The 18,465-nt window shown below is 39.9% G+C and overlaps 1 protein-coding gene across 12 annotated transcripts in view; it reads left to right on the top strand.

Moving 5' to 3' along the window:
• Plcb4 (phospholipase C beta 4) overlaps window positions 1–18,465 on the top strand; it is a 367,915-nt gene that overhangs the window by 308,469 nt on the left and 40,981 nt on the right. For 8 of the 12 annotated variants that reach the window (XM_051183309.1, XM_051183305.1, XM_051183308.1 and 5 more), the window contains 8 exons: window positions 1,675–1,710; window positions 3,722–3,863; window positions 4,592–4,676; window positions 5,032–5,156; window positions 7,264–7,315; window positions 8,577–8,679; window positions 10,178–10,342; window positions 13,935–14,139. In XM_051183309.1, coding sequence (XP_051039266.1) covers window positions 1,675–1,710; window positions 3,722–3,863; window positions 4,592–4,676; window positions 5,032–5,156; window positions 7,264–7,315; window positions 8,577–8,679; window positions 10,178–10,342; window positions 13,935–14,139 — 913 coding nt within the window. The remainder of the gene's footprint in view (window positions 1–1,674; window positions 1,711–3,721; window positions 3,864–4,591; window positions 4,677–5,031; window positions 5,157–7,263; window positions 7,316–8,576; window positions 8,680–10,177; window positions 10,343–13,934; window positions 14,140–18,465) is intronic. The other 4 variants (XM_051183311.1, XM_051183307.1, XM_051183310.1 and 1 more) reach the window with 1 other exon arrangement.

Below are 18,465 nucleotides of genomic sequence, written 5' to 3'. Positions count from 1 at the left end.
ATGGGATTGAGAGTACTTTGAGAATACAGATGACCACTAAGATCAAGATTGTTGATAAACTACACAGTCTTCATCAATCCTGTCTTAGGTTGGGCTAGTATAACAAAAATATCAGACTGGTTAGTTCAAATACCTATAATGTATTGCTTAGTGGTTTCTGGGTTGGATGCCAAAGTCTAGGTGCCAGGCAATATGTTCTCGAATGCTCTCTTAGCAGGCATATCTTTCCACTGTGGAAAAAAAAAATGGGAAAGTAAGATTTTAAGAGTACTAACTCTACTGTAAGGAATCCACCATATGACCTGATTACCTCTCACAAGCCCCATCTCCAAGTTCTGATGTCTTGACTTACAGTGTGCTTATAACTATGTAGTTATATATTAGTTATTATTTATTAAAGCTTGCCTGAGGATTAAGAAAGCAAAGTCAGCCACAAGCCTTAGAAACCAGGCACAAAACTTTGATCCCAGAAACCAGAAGCTAGAAGGTGGTGGTATACTCCTTTAATCCTAGGACTCAGGATTAAGAAGTAGATAGATCTCTCTGAGTTCAAGGCCACCCAGAGATACAGAGATTGAATATGTCTAAAAGAGTAACAGATCACAGACCTTTAATCTCATCACTAGAGGGGTATAAAAGATAGAAGCAGGGTCTTCAGTGTTCAGTATGAGGCATTGATTTTCCAGCCACAATGAAGACAGGAAAACTCAGTATCAGGTATTCATTCTCCAGCCACACTGAAGATAGGAAGGCTCAGTATCAAGGAGGATAGGAAGACATTGAAGTCTCAGGATTCTTCAACCATGCTGAGGAGAGCCAGCAGGTAGTGGTAAGAGCTAGTGCCCCACTATTTTGTTTTCTATTCTTCAGCTAGAAGTTTGAACCCCAATATCTGACTCTGTTTTCTTTTTTCATTCAACAAATACATTCTAGAATGTTATAAACATAAGTTAAAATTGCATCTAATACACTTAACTGGTTGAACAGTGTAACTTAGCAACGTAGTATACTGTTAAGTTCTGGTCATTTACCCTTGGAATTATGTGGTTGACAAGGAGCCACTGTCCTGTATCACAAGAGGATACTAAACAGCGTATCCTTAGCCAAAACAAGATCAAACTGAAACTAAAGTCTCCACTGAATGATTATCACTTCATACCCTCATTAAACAAAACAAAACAACAACAAAAGCCATAAATCAAGCCTTCATTATGTTGGGAATCATCAATCTATCACACTGGAGTTAGGGTTTCACCATATGCTTCTAGTGGAGCTGCAAACATTGAGTTCATGGCAGGGTCACAAACATGAATGTTGGCTTACTGAAAATGACCATTTGTGCTTCCCTTTATATTTAAGGGAAGGTAGCCACATTGGTAATCCATTTTCAATCTTCATGCCTGAATCCTTAGTGGAAGCTTTGTAGTAAAGCATCTAAGTGAAAACTGTCAACAGAGGAGGGCAGCTTCAAAACTAAAACTAAAGTAAGCTCATTGTGAGATTAGCGAATCTGAAGTATTTGTTTTTAATGATGGCTTTATGTCATCAATAATCTACCACATAAACAAATATAATAATAATTTTATAAATACTTACTTACATAAATACAGGCTAATGAGTATGGAAATTTGCCCTTTAGAGAGGTAAACAAATCATTTTCTTTCTCTAATTTAGACCTCAGATGACCTTGAACATGAAAACAACAAAAAGGTAACAAAATACTTCTCAAGCACATGTGGTCTTCTCATACTTAACATCTTCTGCTAAGTAGAATCCTTGGTAATCCTCCTAGCCCATGCGATATCAAAGGTAGTGTTTACAGGTATAACATTGACATGTCTGATTCACCTTGTTATAAGACTTCAAAGGAAAAAATCATACTATTAAATCTGATTTAAAACATAACTAAGGCAGGTAAGACAATTTTCCTGAAAATAAGTGTCTAATACCGCAAGGTATTTCCTTTTGTGGAATGAGATTTCAGTCAAAGGAGAAAGGTACATAATCATTAGCATATTACATATGAGCATACAAATGACCAGTAGTGCAGCAGAGACATGTGACAGTGTAGTAGAAAAGTGATCTTGGTTCTGACAGTCCTGAAAATATGAAAGGTTAGTTTCACACTGCCTACCTTATAGGGTCTTCATTCAATGGTATCACTGGCCTTATTGAGAAAAATAAAGTATATTACACTTTCATGTTCTTTTATACTCTTTGATGTTCTTCATGTTGTTCGAGTTATACATGTGTTTTATTATATAATGTGGAAACTGATGGCAGTCACAGGCAGAATTCCCTTGTGCAATCACAGGCAGAATTGCCTTGTCACTGGATTCTTACAATTCAGAATACAGGAAATTATGCCTTGCTGTCTGTGGGGCTCTGTTGCATTTGGAGTGATATGGCTTCTTATTTCCTAGCTAATTCAGCGCTAACGAACATCTTCCTGTGTTTATGAGTCCCCTCTGTGTTTAGGCTGGATTTCCATAAGATGGTAGGGCCACCTGTACACAGACCGACCTATTTGATGTTTGCCATATATTAACTGAATGGTTTTAGTTCCCAGAACCTCAGTCTTGCCCTGTGACTAGTGGGAATCCTCATTATAAATATTGTTACATGCCATACCTTTCAAGTTCAGTAGGAGGAGAAGGGACCCATTCAAATGCAACAGTTCCCCATAGATAGCAAGACAGGACTCCATCACCAGTCTACCACATAGCACTGTGTTATTAACCTGAAACACATGGGATAAAACAGGTGTGGCTCATGCTGGCATTTTGGGTGGTGGGTAGAGTTGGGGGCCTATGTGGGAAAAGATGGAAACAAAAGCAAGTTTACATGACTATCACAGGCTTTTGCAGGTGAAAGCAGGTTGATGTCAAAGGTTCAGAGGTTAAGTCATCAGCAAAGATTAAGAAATGGTCTGACTGGCCATTGTTGACTTGTTCTGTACATAGGCTGTTTCTCTTCATCAGTTGTGTCTCTTCAAGGAAGGTAACTCCAAAGTTCTCAACAACAACAACAACAAACTGACCACTTGTGGGACATTATTTTGTTGTTGTTGATTGTATTCATTTTTGCTTGGAGTTAAGAAATAAAGAGAATAGTTTTGTTTTTCTCTATATAAAGTAATACATCCTGTGTAGCAAGTTATCTAGTGTTTTTTACTAGTAAATGCTTTGATACAAACACCTAAACCATGTATATGTGTGCTGAAAGTTCTAGAAGACTTCTACTGTAAAGTGTGGTCTCCAAGACCCTTCCGTCAGTGCCTGAAAATTGGCTGTGGAGTGACAAACCTTTGGACCTCCCCGAGTAGATCTCTTCCATTGGAGCCCAAGGGTTTGTGCCTACAAAGCCTGTGGGTGATTTTCATGTACACTAAATGCTGGATAGCTATCCTTTTGAGTTTTGTGCATCAGTTTGAATGGTAATATTGTTGTCATGGTCAGTGTTGCCATGAAACTCCAGTACAGTTTCTTGAATATTTCAAAGTCCTTTGGAAAATCAAACAGATAAGATGTGTGTCTTCAGGTTACCTCCTTTTGCATCAAGTAGACCTATGGTTATTAAAGTAATACTTTAAGAGAACAACAAGGTCTTTTCCATTTGAATTTATGTATATGCAAATGCTCTCTAGTAAGGATTCCTAAAACTAAATCTGAGAGTCTTCTTGAAGTTGTCATCTTAAACCAGCCTATGCTTGTGCTCACAGGGCCTGGTCACTGTAGAAGATGAGCAAGCATGGATGGCATCTTATAAATATGTAGGTGCTACCACGAACATCCATCCGTACTTGTCCACAATGATCAACTATGCACAGCCTGTGAAGTTTCAAGGATTCCATGTGGCTGAAGGTAACACTGCAGGTTAAATGCAGTAGCTTTCTGTCTGCTTCTGTGTTACACTGATTGGCTCTCACCTGACTTACTGCCATTATCCTTGATTCATAGACCATATATGGTCCTGTGTTTGAGGTAATATTGTGCTGTCATTCTTGGCATCATCCACAAGGTGGCTATGGAAGACCATGACTTGTTAGCTTGTAGGATTCCATATATTTTCATAAGGCTTCTTTATTTACTTTGGTATGACAAATTATATTATGATATTTATGAAACACAGTATCTGTCTTGATTCTTGTGTGTGTATAGTGTGAAATCTCTGGCCACAGGAGAGTAAGAAGATCATCAGTGGGTACAATGTAGCCTTGTGATGGGGGAATAAGATTTGATGTTCTATGACACATAACTACTATTCAGAGCTGGTTCCCCACAAAAGTGGGTTCAAGCGTAGTTAGAATATTTCCCAACCGTTTCAGTAAAGACCATTATTATCAAATACTACATATCCCAGCAGTGACTATAACAATGACTATATCATTTATTTAATTATTCAACATTTACTTCACCAGATGCACACAGTGTTAATGAAACTCAGGGCAACTGGCCCAGTCATGGAGAATGGGCCACAAACACTACCTCATTTGGGGTGTAAGATTCAGGGTATGATTGTATCGATTGCTTGCTTTTTTAAGGGGTTTGATGGCTGAGTTTCTGAGTATATCTTTGCTTTTCTTTTACAGAGCGCAATGTTCATTATAACATGTCTTCTTTTAATGAGTCAGTTGGCCTTGGATACTTGAAGACACACGCGATTGAGTTTGTAAAGTATCCTAATGTACTAAATGGGGTGGTTGGTTCTCCTGTGAAGCAGCAGACATCTTTACAATACCTTAACAGCTATATACAACTTTAATGTGTAGGGTGTTCTGTATAATTTTGATTGTAGTGTTAATAAAATTGTGTGTGTGAAAGAAGACTATGGCAGCTGTGATGACCTCCTCGTACATGAATGATTTCTAGAATCCTCACTGAGACTGTGATTTTCCTCTGAATGTCATTTATAATGGGGTTTGTCCTTTGTTATCTACCTGTGTGTCATTGTTGCCCCACACCGCCACTGTTTGAGTTCTTTGTCGTGTTTGTCTAGGCTGCTTTTGGATTTCCTTAATACGTTACCCAGTTACAATAAGCGACAAATGAGCCGCATTTACCCCAAGGGAGGCCGCGTTGATTCCAGTAATTACATGCCTCAAATTTTCTGGAACGCTGGTTGCCAGATGGTTTCACTGAACTATCAAACCCCAGGTAGGAGCTAATGTCCAGTGACCCCCAAATTCCACAAGAATGCTGGGACAGGGCAGCCCTGGCAGCTGCCTCCATTTGCTGGAGGCATTTTTTTTTTTTTTTTTTTTTTAAGAAGCTGCCATGTAACAAAACATTGTTTTCTTGGCTTTATATAATAATAAAAGATTAACACCCCAGTGAAGCCACAATAGAAGATAATATTTCAGTTTTAATCCCTCTCATCAATGCTGTGACTAGGCTGCCAAACAGTAGTTCCTATTCTAAACTATTTCTAACAAAGACAAAGGGTATGCCTTTGTTTTTAGATGGAATTTAGTTGGAAGCATTTGTGTATCTGAGACTCTTTCCCCATTTGGAAAGTACCCTGACTGCTGTGGCCATTCAGCAAACACCAGTGGCAGTATCTCTTTACTATAAAACCACAGACTGATAGCATAAACTATGTACGATGCTGCATGGAGAGTTAGATGTTGTCAGAAGTACTAATCTGTCATTTGGTCCTCTATAGTCTATTCACAGGCAGTTTCCCAATACACAGTAATTCATTTTTTTCTTTTCCTAAAGGACTAACTTTTGATAAATGTACAAATTTTTGGTTTGCTTGAGAGCCTCTGGCCATAATCCTGTGACTACAAATAGTGAAAATAAGGATAGGGACAAAAGTAGACAACTGGTACAAACCATATTTACTATATATGATGCATTCTTCTGCATGGCTTTTAAAATTGGTAGAAACAAAATAAAAGTAAAATATTTAAATGCCAATTCTTTTCTTCTTAGTCCCTTGCTTTAAGAGGATGCCTCCCAGCACTTTCCAGCAGTGGAGCTATTTGCTTTTCTCATGAACCCACCCTGGGGACTCCTGTCCAACTTCTTGTCCTTCATCCAGACTCCCCTGACTCCTTTGGCATGAACATGAGCTGGCTGTGATTCTCACCTCTGGGGGAGCCTCCCTGGAGCCCAGGGTTCCTTACAGATGCATCATTGCTTGGAATCCCAACAGTACTTTCTAGAAGAGTCTATATGCAGGTCCTAATAGACTCTCTAGTGTTTTCAGCAAGATTGGATGCCATTGTTTTTACTTACCAATGAGTCAAGCTGTGTTCAAGGAAGCCAGTGAGCCCACAATAAGGGATAGCATGATCCTAAAGCAGTTCCTGTTTTAAGCGGCCTTGTATTTTCTTCTGAGATGAATAGAAAAAAAAATCATTTGCCCATTTTTGTCTTTACTATGAGAAGAAAGAAAAAAAGTTTCTCAACCTACAAGAGAAAACTGATAATTCAGGCCCTCCCAGGGTAGCCCTAGGAGAAGAATTCTAAGTCTCACACAGATAAGCCACCAATTTTATGTGGTTATTACCCAGATTGTTTTATGTTCCTTTTAATCATGTTTTATGTTCTTAATAGCCCTATCATGGCTCCAGCTTTTCTGCCCTATGTAGCACCAAGGCAATGCCCATTCCCTAACTATAGCTTGTTGTACATCTCCACTCTCAACAAGTAAACATCATCTGACTCATGTACCAAGTCCAATTTTCAGAGCAGTTCTAGGGTAGTCTTTATGTGTTCCCAAAGTCCTTTTGTGCACCAGGGATACATCCTGGTTTCACTGTCAGAGGTCCCTTAGACTGCCCAGGCCTTCTAACTGAGACCCATGTTCGGGTTGAGGTGGGGCGGGTTACTCCCTTAGCCTAGAAGCAGGAGGGAGGGCCTAGTCCCTACTCCAAATTACTTGACAGATTTTGATGATACCTCCTGGAAGGCATCAATCTCCCTGTGGAGTAGGTGGGGGAATGGGATGGGAGGGGGTTCATGGGGCATGGGAAGGAGGGAAGGAGAGAAGGAGAGGGAACTGGGATCGATATGTAAAACAAGAAAATAATATATATATATATGATAGAAGAAAACATACTTATTTAAATTAAATATTAATTCATTTCAAAAATGGAAGAGAGTCATGGGCCCTAAATTCAACCAGTAGTAGTTTGTGGTGTGGAAGAGAATTCTGGGCCTGGGAAAAATATGGCTTCCATTGTTTCCAGTCATCCTAACGGGGTCTTCTTTGTCCAGAGAGATAAGATGCTAAATTATTTTTGTCTTTTGACAGATTTAGCAATGCAGTTGAATCAGGGAAAATTTGAGTACAATGGATCCTGTGGGTGAGTAATATTATTTAACTTGTTACCACCTAGTTTCGGAACTCCATACTTCAGCTTTAATGAAACCATGTCAAGTTTAATTAGGGACAGCTGAATGTATGCTGGGTCTGAAGTGTAGATCGAAACAAGTGAAGTCTCTGGGTAGATTATATTTGCAAATACACAGCTTTCTGACTGCCCCATTTTGCTAAGCAGGATTCTTTTTTCTTTTCTTTTTTTCTTTTAAGGACAAACTATGCAGTTCATCATTTATACTCTAGAGTTTTATCATTTCATTCTAAATTCAATAGTTAATGTTTTTGTGTCTGAGACAGGTAGCTGGGTATGTTCACTTGGGCATTAACCAGAGATGTAGGCGTGAAGTATGTATAGCCTTATTGCTGATGAATATAGGGATGAAACAAATTTCAGTTCAAATGAAGCTGTAGGTGTAAAGTTGAATTTAATTCAGCTGGAAATAAACTTTCATCCTCTCTTGATTCTTTTGCATGCTTATAAATAGCCGTTATATAATGATGTGAATGTTGTTCTATTTTACTTAAATAACACTTAAAAATCTGTGAACCGAGTAGCAAAATAGGAAATGTTAATTCTTCTGAAAGACTGAGAAGTTAAATGAAAGTACATAACTCACATTCTGTAAAGATGATGTAAACTCAGTGGCCCCTAGATGGATGCACAGGAGTTCTGTGCTGTCCATGGTGATGCTGCCCAGGAGTTCTTTGTGGTGGCTTTCCTGGTGGGATACCTTAATCTCTATTGTGGAAAACGAGGTGAAGTAACTGGTTTTCAGCGGTTGTGTATTAAGAACAACTCTCCCATCTGCACACTCTGTACTTGTACCTGTGTGACAGATGGGTCTCTGCCAGAGTGCCCTTACACTGCCAAAAGCCTGCCTACCCTATTTAGTCTGTGCAGGGTTCTTGTTCAGCCTGGATTCTATAAGGAAAAGAGACTGACATTTAGAGAAATGCAAAAGAACTCAAGAGCCAAGCCTTTGGTCAAAGGAGACAGCTCTTTCAGACACTTCCATTCCCATGTTCAAGCAAAGAAATAGTCTTCTGTCCTTTGACACAGCACACTCAGGGTGGCCTGTGTTGGCTGCCAGATGCTCATCAGAGGGCAGGGTCACTATCTTTAATCCTTAGGATCTTAATGGAAATCTACCTCTAAGTTAAGGAAGAAAGTAAAGGAAGTATCTGCTATCTCAGTCATTGCATAGCCACCAGTAGAATAAACCCCTGTGCTTCTGTCCTGCCAGGTACCTTCTCAAGCCAGATTTCATGAGGCGGCCTGACAGGACATTTGATCCCTTCTCTGAAACCCCAGTGGATGGCGTTATTGCAGCCACATGCTCAGTGCAGGTATGCCCCTGCTCATCGCAGACTCTGAAAACACACATATGTATACAAATGCACCTAGAAGAAAGCTACAGTCAAAGGAGTCAAGACCAGACTAGAGAAACCCACATAAACAGCTGACATGTACAAGGGGGAGCTCATGGACCCCAGTCTGAGAGCTGGGAAACCAACATAGGACTGACCCAGATCCCCTGAATGTGGGTGTTTGTTAGGAGGACTGGGCAGTGTATGGGGCTTCTGGTAGTGGATCGGTATTTATCCCTGGTATACGAATGGACTTTGGGAGCTCATTCCACATAGATGGATACTCTCACAGCCTACACACATGGAGGAAGACCTAGGGCCTGCTCCAAATGATATGACAGACTTTGAAGATCTCCCATGGAAGGCCTCACCCTCCCTGGGGAGCAGAAAGGGGATGAGATGGGGGTTGGGAAGGGAGGAGGGGAGGAGGAGAGAGTGAGGGAACTGGGACTGACATGTAAAACAAGCTTGTTTCAAATTTAAATAAAAAAATATCAAGAAGAGGAAGTTAAATATCATGTTGTGAGAACTATACATAACTCTCAACTTGGACCCAATTTTTGCTGTTTTCTGAGTTTTCACTACTAAAGTTATGAGCAACTTTAAGTGAAATCCACCATCCAGAAAGTATATCCCACCTGATTACATTCATATAAAATTCTTTAAAAAAAAAAGTGTAAGCTATGATGACAGGACATGGATGGATGGAGGCAGATTATCATAGGTCACAAAGGACTACAAATGGAGGTACTGGAAATGCTTGCTTTCTTTCTGTGGTGACAGTTTTAAACATGTGCTCACATGTCTGGAAAATTTATCTTACTGTATAATTAAATACTTACAGTTTAGTGTACATTGATTATACTTCAAAAAAGCAGTTTCAAAATTAGAGAAAAAGAAATACATGAAGAGCTTACTTGTTTGGAAAGTAAATGTAAATGAAAGTTACTCCCCTAGCTTTGTAGTAGATAAAATTTAATACTGATCTTTACAATTAAGCAACTCACTCACTACTAACCAGTGTTAATGTCATTAAAGAGTAGCAGGCCAAGTCTAGCACTGATTTTCTTCTGTTGGCTTTCTTTTCAAGACCTAAAAGAATTCAGGTGTTAGTATATAACCTTATAGAATCCCGGAACTAGAAGGGATCCCAGGGCATAGCCACAGTTACAGCTTCATTCCAAAGATCTGAGTGGCAAAACCATGCTGAGGATAGGATTTTTTCATAGGATATTATTGTGCATGTATATTTCCTTGCTCCTTTTCAAGATATATTAAGAGAATGTTACCTAAGAGCTTTTAGAATGTTACCTAAGAGCTTTTACTTTCAAAGAATAGTTTCTCAAAAATGCTTTTTCTAGAGAAAAAAGATCAAATATATATGTGAATTGAAATTCCCCAAGTAAAAATTTTCATGTCTTCATTACACTTTGCTACCAGTCCTCACACAGAGGCCATTGTGTCTGTGTTACTGCAGGTTATATCAGGGCAATTCCTATCAGATAAGAAGATCGGCACGTACGTGGAAGTAGACATGTATGGGTTGCCCACCGATACCATACGGAAGGAGTTCCGGACTCGCATGGTTATGAACAATGGCCTCAATCCAGTTTACAATGAAGAATCGTTCGTGTTTCGGAAGGTAGGGAATTAGCCGCGTGTCACTGTTACTCAGTAACCAGAGGGCCCGGTTTTCCACATGGAGCCCACAAGATAGAGGAATGCCATTCACTACACAGTCTTTGCTTCTTTCCGTCATCTAATAGGAGACTTCTGCCCCTGTTGTATGATTGTGCTTAACAAACTGGCTATTTTGGCTCTGCCTTCCTTGGCCACCTCCCATTGGTTGGGTAGAACATATTTCTGGATCATGGTGGCCTCCATCATAGTTCAGAGGTTAGATGAAAGCTGCATGGAAACTGAGGTCAGTGCTATGACATGGGTGGGTCCTGTGTTCAGAAATGAAGCACACACGTGTGCATATTTCACACACAGTGTTCTGGTCCTCAGTGACCTGTCCCAGTCCTGTCTGCATGGTTCAGGGAGCCATCCTCTCTTTGTGATCATTCTCTCATCTGTCTAGTTAAAGATGCTTTGAGAAGTCCACACACAAGGGGAGGTCTCTCCAGAATGCCTGCTATTTCCCTTGCCTAACCAGGCTGTCAAGCAAAACGTTTTCTTGCTTCTTTCGACACAGATTTTTCCAGGTGTTTCTGCTTCATCCATTTGTCATGAGACAAAGAAAATCAGCTACTGGTCTTTCCTGACAAAGTAGAGACTGTTTATATCGGGATAGAACAACTGGCTGAGAGAAACCAAAGGAGGGCTGATGACAGGTCGCTTCGAGTTGATGTTCGAGTTGCAGAAAGCCATTTTCTCCAGATATGTCCTTTTTTGATAAACAAATATCCATTTTTTTATGAATTTTGAAAATTGGCAGTGTAGACTGTTAGTTCTGGACATTTCCATACAAACATGTAAAGTGCACTGAACACATACACCCTACCCATGGATTCATTTGTTGTCTTCTCGCCTTTCGCTCTCCCCGAAGTCCCCTTTATTCCCTAGACAATTTCTCCTTCCAGGTTATATCTACATATAACATAGTTCTGTGTGTCTGTATGAAATCTAGGAACCACAGGTGAGAAAAGGTGTATGACAATTGTCTGTCTCATGTTGAGTCTTTTCCATTGAATATGATTATGGCCAGTTGCCTCATTTCCTGTCAACAACATTAGTGCTGTCTTTGTGTCTGAGAAAAAGCCCATTGAGTCTATACACCATATTTCTTGCTCCAATCCTCTGCTTTTGGACAGCTAGGGTGGTTTGTAACTTAGCTGTGATGAATAGTGCTGCGAGTACCTGTGTGGTATATTCACTTGAAGGCATTTGCTTAAATGCAGGAGAGGCGTGTCTAGGTCATATGATACATCTAGTTCTTTGAGGAAACTCTGAACTGATTTCTGTCATGGATAGACTAGTTTACATTCACACCAGCACTGTATAAGGGCTCTAATTTGTCCACATTGTTGTCAGCATTTGATGTCATTTGTTTTCTGACTGGGATAAGATTCAATCTCAGTGTTGCTTAATTTGCAGCTTGCTGGTGACTTGTGACTTTCAAATTTTTCATGTTTATTTGCCATTTGTATCTCTCTCTTTAAAACTATTTTTTATGGGCATGGATATATATATGTGTGTGTGTGTGTGTGTGTGTGTGTGTGTGTGTCAGTCTTTGAGAGTAGTCTGCTCATTTCACTGGACAATTTATTCACAAGTTTCTTGATTCCTTGATGTTTATGTTTAGTTTTTTGCTTGTCCTTTATATATTCTAGACATAAATCCCACATCTGATTTATAGCTAGCCAAAATTTTTCTGCCATTCTGAGTGTTCTTTACTGTTTACCCTGCAATTCAGCACCTTTTTAATTTCATGGTTCTCCTTTGCCAATTGTAAGCATTATTTCCTGAGCAAGTGGGGTACTATTTGTAAAGTCCTTTCCTGTGCCAGGATCTGGAAGTTTTCCTTGTATTTCCCTCCCACGGCTTCAGGATTTCAGATCTTATATAACATTCTTTGATTTATTTGGAATATATTTTTGTCCAGGGTGAGAGATGGAGATATTGTTTCGTCCTTCTCCAGGTGTATGTCCAACTTTCATTATTTACAAATGAAACTATCGTATCTCCAATATAACTCTCGGCATCTTTGTCACAAACCAGGTTGCTCTAGTGTTTGGATTTATATTTAGATCATCAGTTCTGTTCTCTTGATCTGTTATATCATGCTGCTTTTGTTACTCTGACTCTGTAGTAGAGCTTGAAATCATGTATAGTGACATCACCTGTAGACAGAAATTCTGTCCCTTCTGGTCCCACAACCGTTTAGTCCCAAATAAACACACAGAGGCTTATATTAATTATAAACTGTTTGGCTGATGGCTCAGGCTTTTTATTGGCTAGTTCTCTTGATTATTAACCCATTGCTATTAAGCTATTTATTGCCATGAGGCTGTGGCTTACCTGTAGTGCTCTGGCATGTTACTCCTTCGATGGCTACATGGAATCTCCCTTTGGAGACTGCTTCCTGCCTTTCCTTTTTCCAGAATTCTCCTAGTCTGGTAGCCCCGCCTATACTTCCTAGTTATTAGCCAATCAGCATTTATTCATCAACCAATAAGAGAAACATATACCACAGCATCCAGAAGGACCTCCTCTATCAACTACCAATATTCTTTTTGCTCAGCACTGCTTTGTTTCTCTGCTGTCTTTGGTGCTTCTGTATGAATGCTAAGACTTTTTTATTTCTGTTATATTCATTTCAAAATGCTTTGTTTTGTTTTGTTTTTGAAGCAGTTGTGAATGTGACTATTTCATTGATTTCTTCCTGAGCCTATTTGTTCTCAACCTTTCCAATGCTCTTTAATATAGTTCCTCATGTTGTAGTGACCCCCAGTCATAAAATAATTTTCATACTACTTTATGGTTGTAATTTTGCTACTGTGTGAATTGTAACATAAATACCTGTGTTTTCCTATGGTCTTAGGTAACCCCTGTGGAAAGGTCATTTGGCACACACCCTCAATAGGATTGTGACCCACACTTTGAGGACCACTGGTATAGACAAAGGCTACTGACTTTTTCTTTGTATGTGTTAATTTTATTCCCTTCAATTTTGCTGAAACTGATCATCAGAGCTAACTTTTTTTTTGTTTTTTCATAGTCATTAGGGTCTCATATATAGAATAATTTCATCTACAAATAAGGATACTTGGACTTCTTCCTTTCTGCTACCTACCATCCAAAAATGTGTCAACAATTTATAGTGCAAAAAGCAAGGAGAATGAAAATTAGCACATAAATTATCTTTTCTATAAGTAGCCCAAGTGGCAGACAGTAGCTCTAGTCCCAGCTTCCCTTGATAATCTCTAAAATAAGAAAAGTTATTCAGTTTCTCTGGTTTTGTGTTGGATGTAGGTGAGGGAAAATGATAAGCATTGGAGCTGCAGTCTTTGACATCCATGCACTTAATATATTTGAGGAGATGATTTCAGGGAAACCTGTACCCATTGCCTTCTTGGTATCTTGGGCAGCAATTTTATGGTAAACACTTTAGGCTGAATACTAATGGTTCATTGGTTTCTTTTCTTCATTAAGGGACAGGATTGGTTTGGTCCAGATTCCTGGAGTCATAGTTGGGGGAGCCTTATAAACAATGAGACTTTCAATTGCAGGTGATTCTGCCTGACCTGGCCGTTCTGAGAATCGCAGTGTATGATGACAACAACAAGCTGATTGGCCAGAGAATCCTTCCTTTGGATGGCCTCCAAGCAGGCTACCGACACATCTCCCTAAGAAATGAGGGAAACAAACCATTATCACTGCCAACGATTTTCTGCAACATTGTTCTTAAAACATATGTGCCTGATGGATTCGGAGGTAAGAAAAATGTTTGGATATAGAATACAACACAGACAAGGTCCCATTCAGAGGTAAGAAAAATGTTTGGATATAGAATACAACACAGACAAGGTCCCAAATTACAAGACTGAATCGTTTCACCCATTCCTAAAAACAGCAGAAATGACCATGTGGCTTTGAGGATGGCAAGTGACATTTCCTTAGGTATTATTTCAAAATACCATAATTTTATATTATTTAACATTTTACAAATGTGTTATGAAGAGTATTTATACTGTCAGTCAAATGAGAAAAGCAACTGTAAGAAACTGTATCTTATCAGTTATTACCACTGAAATATTTGTTGAACTCAGTTACTAATATGCTTGAATTTTCTTTTAAATCCTAAGAGAATCCATTTTCATAGAAAGACATCAGTCTTCTTTACTAAGAAAATCAGTGGTAGGAACCCACATTGGGCCACATTGCAGGATTTTGCTTACAACTAAACAGGTAGACTCTCCATGGCCTCCAATAAGCTTATAACATAAGAAAAGGAAAGATTTCATAGCTTTGGTATCTTTGGACCACAGGAAAGAGTGCAGCCATCATGTTAGCCAAGGGTTCAAGTCCCAGCTCCATGTGCTGGCTGGTGGCCTGGGAATCTCAATAGAACCATTCCCTCTTCTCTTCTCCAGTAAAATGAAGATAATATGACTATCTCTCTTCCTGTAAGCATTCTGGGAAAGTTATCATCCTAATAGTATACAAAATAACTTAAGGCTCAAAAATGTGGGTGTTTGTGATGCTATATAATTGTGGCAGTCCTCCTATAATCCTAGTGCTCTAGAGGTAGAAAATGGGGTTGCCCAGAGGATGCTGTCTAATTAACTATCCAGGTTGGCAAGTTCTTGTATAAATGAAAGATGCTGGTCTCAATATAGGAAGTCAAGAGTCATTGAGGAAAATACCCCATGTCAGCCTCTGACATCTTTAAGCACATGTGTATGTGTGCCTACACACATAGAAACATTCCTCCCACATATGTACATACATTTACACACACACACACACACACACACAAAACGTATGGGCACAGGGGTGTGTGTCCACTGATAGAATGAAATTCCTGTACTATACTGGAATACATTATTTTATTGAGGGAATAAGGTTGGGTCATTTGTTGATCTTAGGAATTCATGCTTCTCTGGTGGGCAGCTTTTGTGCAACTGAACTTCAATTTTAATAACATGATAGATTATAGATTCAAAAAGTAAAGTAAGCCAGGAGAGTTTCGATAAGAATGGATAGGAATTATTTCTTTATTTGTACTCTTTGCTTTTCATAAAAAAAGGCTGCAACATACAGTTACTGTAGCCATGCCATGGGACTGGGGAAGTGGGTCATAGAGAGAGACAGAAGTCTGGAAGGTATGTTTTGAGGCTGCAGCCTAGTCCCACACCACCCTCCAGAGTTACCGCAGCACAGGTACAGAGATGGACTGAAGGCCAGAAAGAATCCTATTCCATATTTGAGGAGGAGGCTCAGTGGGTAAAAGTGCATGCCACACACTTTCCAGAACCTGGGTTCAGGTCTCTGCATCCATATAATAAGGTGGTGATGGCCCAGGTGCTTCTGTGGAGGCTGCAGACAAGAGAACCATAGAGCTTGCTGTCACCATCCCAGCTCCAGAGTCAATGAGAGACCTTGCCCCAGAGGTTTAAGGTAGAGTGTGGTAGAGCAGTATACTGCCCTCCCTATGGCCTCAGGATAGATACAGAGATACCCACACACATGAGCATACACCACACTGTACACACACACACATACACACACACACACAATGAATAATCAATACTTGTTACATTATTGAAAGTATTACACAAACCCATTTGGTTAAAAAAACAAAAACAAAAACCTTTTTAAATTTTTTCCTTTGCAAGGGCCACATTTCAAATCAAACTATAATTTCTTCCTGGGAAATGAGCCATTTGATTAGAAAAGGGGAAAAAAAAATCTTTTGCTGAGCTCCTGGTTTGTGCCAAGCACGTCCATAAAGAGAACCTCTGTTTGCAAGGAAGTGGGTATGTGCAGGGCTATGCAAGAAATGTTTGTATCTGTAATGAGGCATTCTGCCAGGTGGGCAGTTAATATGCAAACTAGTCCCTCATGACAGTCCTGCATGTGGCCTTACCCAACACTTTTCCATCAGATCCCTGGGAATCTGTACTGAGGTTCTGCAGTCAGTATGCTAACTTCAGATTTGACATTCAACAAGGACACACTCAGCCCTCTGGCCATCTCACAGACATGTGGCGATACCTGGGAAGGCACTGGAGATTTAGTGGTTTTCACAAAAGATAACACAGGGTGAATATGAGGATTGTCCTGTTTCTGAATTTCTGACCCTGAGTCTCCTGACTTACAGTGTTCATACTCGGTGTCTAGTAACCTCCCACATTCTTATCGAACAGCTGACCTGTGCTGTCAGGGGTGTTGTCTGGTATGCTGATACTCTTATGAATCCCACAAGGACAAGTTCAAATGAAGTGTGCTGTCATGGAAACAGAAAGAGAGCTACTGTATACATTATTTGAAGTTTATTTGGCTAAAGAAAGTTTATGTGAATTCACTGGGTTATTCTACAAATCCATATAATTGGGTTATTTCATAATAGATAAGGTGCTAGAATGGACAACAAAGAGAGATGCTTATAACGCATCAAGTAAGGATTAGTAATTGGTCCTCTGTCCAGAGTGAACTTCTATAGGCTTTCCCTGCCCTTCCTCCATTCCTCCCTCCTTTCCTCCCTCCCTTCCTCCTTCCCTCCCTCCTTTCCTTCTTCCATCTCTTCATTCCTTCTTCCCTTCCTCCTTCCCTCTCATCTTCCCTCTCTTCCCTCACTCCCTCTTTCTCTCCCCACCCTCTTTCCAGTGCCCATGCATGCTGGACAAGCATTGCACGACTGAGGTTTTCAAAGCAGGGTCTTACTAAGTTGCTTTAACTGGTCAAGTGTGCTCTCCTATTTCAGCATCCCAAGTAGCTCAGAGTGCCACCACACCTGGCTCGTAGATATCTTATTTAGTTTTAACACTCTAAAGAAAAATCTGTTGTTTGTAGAATCTTCACCGGAATTTATCCTGTATTTTACATAAAACAGCACAGGAAATAATTATATCATAAGCAGTTCATTATTCTAAGGGGGAAAATCTTTTCAATTCCTACCCACTGAGAAGTTTCTGTGCGTTGGCAGTGTCACAGCTCTGTAATCTGCATGACTTTTAAATGTATTTTCATTTGCACTCATAGCATGCGGGCGGGATCCTTTTTATAAAAATATGGAAAGTATTCTTGAGTCTTTTCCAAGCCAGGGCCCTTCTTTAGGCTTAGACTTAGGCTCTTATGGGTCACCTATTCGTGGTGGTGGATTCCTACAAGATGACAAACTGCTATGCACAATTGTTCATAATTAGCCCCACCCCTCCCCCACCCAGCCCCACATACATCTAGTGCTTCTTAGACTCTTTGAACTCTGGCTCACCCAGCTTCTTCCCTGTATGAGAGAGGTCGACAGCTCAGTTTAACCCTGACCGACCCTCTTCCCTCTTCCGTTCTCATGAATCCCTATTTCCCTCTTCACCTTCCTGCCACTCACTCCAAACAGAAGTAGGGATTTTGTTGAAATTGCTACTAAAATAGAATCACGCAAATGCACAGAGAAATAACACTAGTGATGGGTTTCTTGGTTTATTTCCTTTTACTGTAACTAAACACCCAGCATTAGCTAACTTACAAAAAAAAATGTATTTTTTTAAAAGATTCACTTTATATTTTGTATTTTTTAAAGATTTATTTTATACGTATGAGTATTTTGCCTGTTTGTATGTATGTGTACAACATGTGTGCATGGTCGGAAAAAGGCATCAGACCCAAATAGGTGATGCTCGATTTGGGTTCTGGAAATTAAACCCGAATCCTCTGCAAAAGCAACAAATGCTTTTAACCACTGAGCCAAGAAAAGATGCTTCCTCTTCTTTTTTTTAATTATATTTTATTTAAATTATTAAAACCAATCTTATTTTACATGCCAATTCTAGTTCCCTCATTCTCCCATGCCTCCCCCTCACTAACTCCCCATCCCACCCCATCCACTCCTCAGGGAGGGTGAGACCTGCCATGGGGGATTATCAAAGTCTGTCACATTATTTGGAGCAGGAACCTAGGTCCTCCCCTATGTATCTAGGATGAGAGTGTATCCCCCCCCATAGGCAGTGGAGATAAATACTTCTTCTACTGCCAGCAGTAGCCCCATAAACTGCCCAAGACCCCCAACTGACACCCACATTCAAGAGGCCTAGTTCAGTC

Source organism: Phodopus roborovskii, unplaced genomic scaffold, assembly GCF_943737965.1.
Source record: "Phodopus roborovskii unplaced genomic scaffold, PHOROB, whole genome shotgun sequence".
Lineage (NCBI taxonomy): Eukaryota > Metazoa > Chordata > Mammalia > Rodentia > Cricetidae > Phodopus > Phodopus roborovskii.
The sequence above is the reverse complement of the archived record's forward strand: the minus strand, read 5'-3'. Positions and strand labels throughout refer to the sequence as shown.